The sequence below is a fragment of the Nematolebias whitei genome, chromosome 15 (genome assembly GCF_014905685.2).
Source record: "Nematolebias whitei isolate Nwh7 chromosome 15, NemWhi1, whole genome shotgun sequence".
Taxonomy (NCBI): Eukaryota; Metazoa; Chordata; class Actinopteri; order Cyprinodontiformes; family Rivulidae; genus Nematolebias; species Nematolebias whitei.
Genome location: NC_056512.1, coordinates 46,822,043 through 46,826,377, shown reverse-complemented (window position 1 = coordinate 46,826,377; position 4,335 = coordinate 46,822,043). Strand labels below are relative to the sequence as shown.

At 44.1% G+C, this 4,335-nt stretch overlaps 1 protein-coding gene across 1 annotated transcript; it reads left to right on the top strand.

Moving 5' to 3' along the window:
* The first annotated feature begins 2,066 nt into the window (after positions 1-2,066).
* On the top strand, positions 2,067-2,970 carry axin1 (axin 1). The gene has a single exon (XM_037688633.1). It carries the CDS (start codon positions 2,067-2,069, stop codon positions 2,943-2,945), a length of 879 nt encoding a protein of 292 aa, XP_037544561.1. The 3' UTR covers positions 2,946-2,970.
* Positions 2,971-4,335: the final 1,365 nt, after the last annotated feature.

Sequence of the window (4,335 nt, the reverse complement as noted above, 5' to 3'; positions counted from 1 at the left end):
CTGCTGCTGCCAGCCGTTATAAAATCAGAATAATGTTTTTCCTGCACATCGTTCCATCATTTTTAATCCTTTTCGAGTCAACAAGTGCTCATGGCTATAAATAGGAAAGTATCTATACAGAAGATGTGAGATCACGTCTGAGCTGGGTGTTCATATGTATTTATTTCTCCTGAGGATGTGGATCTGTGAGCAGCTGTCAGAGTGAAGCGTGGAGTGGATGTGTGAATTTAAACAGTCACATGTGGTCGTATTACACCTTAAATTAAATGTAGTGGGCAGCTTAGTCATAAGCTGTGCTCCAGCAAAATAATGCTCTGAATACATGAAGACCAAAATGGATCCTTGACAACATATTCCCTAAAATGGTTTGGTTTGCCGCTCGCCAGCTGATCGTGCTGACAGCGGGGTCAGAACGTGATGGAGTATCAATGCATCAGTCAATCAGTGCTGCTCAGTTAGTTCAGAAACCGTGGCCGCCTCATTATTTTTATCTGGTGATAAAGCTTTTGCCTTTAGCTCTGGACACATTGGATGATACTCTCGGGATGTAATCAATAGATGAAGATCTGATTAACATTGGGAGTTTGTGACAGTCAAGGTGGCTGCCCCCGCTAAAGCAACATTAGCAAACACTAAACCTGCCGAAGGTCGTTCACTTTTAACGATGTTCAGGTCACGTTTGGGGTGTTAGAAGATGATGTTGATCCTCAACACATAATGGAAGTCCTAACATGTTGGGCAAGATCTGCTTTTAAAACTTATTTAATGTCTGTTTGTTTGTAAAATATATCATGAACCACTGGACACTGGACATTTAGAATCAACCCAGTGCAGACTGGTCTCCACAGCTAACTGATATTATCAACAGAAATGGTTCTAGCTCAGTTAGTTGTACAGATAATGATCTGACCTTTGTGAGAGTTCATTCAACCTTTATTTAGACAGGTTAATCCCACTGAGCCTCGAGGACCCCAGTTGCTTGTCTTCATCCTCAGGATATTATTTTGTGTGGGTTCCCAGTGACTCTGGAAACCAGGGAAAATCTGGAAAAGGACTTTTACATTTTACAGACAAGGACAACACGTAATTTCAGAGAAAAAAGAGGGAACTTGAACACTGAATAAAATATGATCTTTCTGAGGATTTGATGTCTACATACATTAATGTGTCACTGATTCCATGTTCTGCTTCTACAGTGTACTTAATCGTGCCTCCTTACTGATTGGCTGTGGTGTCCGTTCGTATCGGATGTTCTGCAATATTAGCAATGATTGCTGTATGCAGGCTACACGATACCTATGTATGACTCTGCTCACCACCCATGTTAAGTTCTGAGCGTTCTGTGTGACTGAAATATCTCCTGGAGCTTCAGGAGTTACTCTGGGAAATAGAAGGGAAATCTATTTTCTCATGGTTTTTGTGCCTTTGTAATTCTTTAATTAACCATTATTTTAATGCTCAAGGAGGAACTGCCTGTCATAAACGTGGCAGCAGAAGATATTTTAAAGATTTGCCTGAAGTGTTTTTTTGCCAACCAAGCAGATTATATTTACTTTCCCATGTGATCTCCAGACACTTTCTGGAACTCGTTGTGCAGACATCGTCTTAAAGGTTTGCTGCTAAAATGAGTCAATAGTCCACTTGTTTACCAGGAAAGGATTTTGTTCACTCGTAAACAACAGGAGTTTGTTTCAAACCTATCTGTTGCTAGAAATTCACAATAAACAGCACAAAATGAACGAAACAGTGGAAAAGAGAACAACGCTGCAAACATCACCTCACACATTTGCTTATTGTGAATTCTTCAGACAATTAATATCATCTGCAAATTTGCTGAACGGAAATAAGTTTGCCATTAATCTGAGACTGAGCTCTTTGTTCAGATAATACAGGCGTGATACCCTGACGAGGCGAGCAGTGATCTGCCTTCCAGTCATGTGAGCTGCATCTCATTATGTATTCTTCTCCCTTGCAGGAGGTTTTTCACAGCGGCATAAGCAGAATTCTGGATCGAATACTCGTGCGGTCCGGACGCTACAGGGACGTGGTTTTTGAATGCTGGGACTATGAGCATAAGCGACCAGAGGGGCTGCGTCGCAGACCTGGGAGGCAGCTTCACTGAGGATGCTCCCAGACCTCCAGTCCCTGGAGAAGAAGGAGTGCTGGCGTGCAATGACGGTCGCCAGCACAGCAACCTTGGCTTTTCCTCCAAGAACGAGAGTGCCAAATGTGAAGCGTCAGTGGCTACACTCCGGCGACCGGACTTGGATCTGGGTTATGAACCAGAGGGCAGCGCTTCCCCTACACCACCCTACGTAAAATGGGCCGAGTCTCTTCATTCCCTCCTGGATGATCAGGACGGCATCCATCTGTTCAGGAAGTTCCTGAAGCAGGAGCAATGCGCCGACATGTTAGACTTCTGGTTTGCATGCAGCGGCTTTTGCAAGCTTGAAGCTAACAAGGCTAATGAGGAGAAGAAGCTAAAACTGGCAAAAGCCATCTATAAAAAGTACATTCAGGATAACAACGGGATTGTCTCCAGACAGATCAAACCAGCTACCAAGTCTTTCATTAAAGACTGTGTGATGAAGCTCTACATTGATCCTGCCATGTTCGAACAGGCTCGGACTGAGATACAGACGATGATGGAGGACAACACTTATCCTCTGTTTTTAAAGTCGGACATTTATTTGGAATTCGCACGGACAGGAGACGAGAGCCCTAAGCCGTTCAGGGATCAGAGTCCTGCTTCTGGGGAAGGAAAAGGACTGTCGGGGTTTTTACCAACTTTAAACGAATATGAGGAATGGAGATGTGACCAGGGCCCAGAGGAGCAGCCTGAGTGTGACCTGACACCAAGCAGCCAGCTCACTCAGCAACTGCTAATGGAGACGCAGCGAGTTGGCAAAAGAGCAAGATTTCAGGACAGCCTCGAGTGCAGGTAAATCCTCCCAGGCATCTAAAAAAGAACAACAAAACACCAGACTGTGCAGGGTTTCCCTGCAAACAGCTGAATTAGAAATAACGCTGAAACCTCACATGAGTGTGAGCAGATAGAGCACAGCTGACTGATGGTTTGTGAAGAGGAGAATCTGCACCTCAGGTGGAGAAGAAATGTTAAAGTGGTTACTGGAGGTTGGAGCAGAATTCATTCTTCTTTTGGTGCTGGGTCTCTGAGAATCACGTCTTCCACTGGACACGGTTTAGTAGTGGAATACTTGACCATGACTTTCATCTAAGCTCAACATTGTTTCTTTATTTTTGGTCATTTTTATATTAATGCCAGATCTGTTGATGGCTGTTAGTCAGTTTCATGTGTTTTAGGGATGCACAATATTGGATTTTTGGCCAATAACCGATATTTTATATACTTTCCTCTGTCAGAGCATAGCATCTTATTTAGGCTTATTTGCTACAAAAACTGTGCAACAGCTGTAAGAGCTGGTGACATATATTCAGTAACAGCCGTATGATATGCACAGCATTTTAACTTGTATTAAATGAAAAGTGTTAAATGTTATTTATTAGCATTAGTCACCTGCGATGCTGTCTCACCTGTGGAGGTTTGTTCCAGGTTCCTATAGCTGCAGTGTGGATCCTCTGCACTCCTGTGCATGAAGGACACACTTTGTAAGTTCAAAGTTTTTGTCTGTCCATTGTTCCGTAAGACTAATCATGCTAACGAGGCTAACACGACGTCTAAATGTTTGTGGTAAAACTCACCCAACAAGTCATGCTATCAGCTGTTAGCTTCTCAGTGACGTCGGAAATGACAGCTGGTAACTCGGGTAAGGCTACGTCAGAAAATATCTTGGACTGGGGACGATGTAGCGAGGCTCAACGTACTCCATAAATCTTCAGAAACCAACATCCTCAACAAAAAAACCTTCCACACCGTCGACATTTTCAATTTTCCTCTCCGCCGTGAGATCAGGTAGGCGCACGTGACGTCATGTTGGGCTGGTGCTGCAGACGTCCTTGTCACTAGTTGTCAAACAAAAACAGCGTCTTTTATATCGGTGAGTTGTTTTTATGTAGTGGCCGATGTTCGATATTGAACTTTAACGCTAATATGTTGGTTTATGTTTAATATGTTGGGGAGTGGTGGCGCAGAGGTTAGAGAGGTGGGCTTGTGATCCAAAGATCGCCGGTTCACGCCCCGGCACCGACAACATCAAAATTGTGGGCAGGGGTAGTTGAAACACCCACACCTGCCCCCACCCTCATTCGCCCCACTCTGGGCCCATGAGCAAGGCCCTTAACCCCCACCATTGTGCTCCCTAAAACAGGTCTCTCTTGAAAATGAGTTCTCGTGGCTCAATGAGACTAACCTGG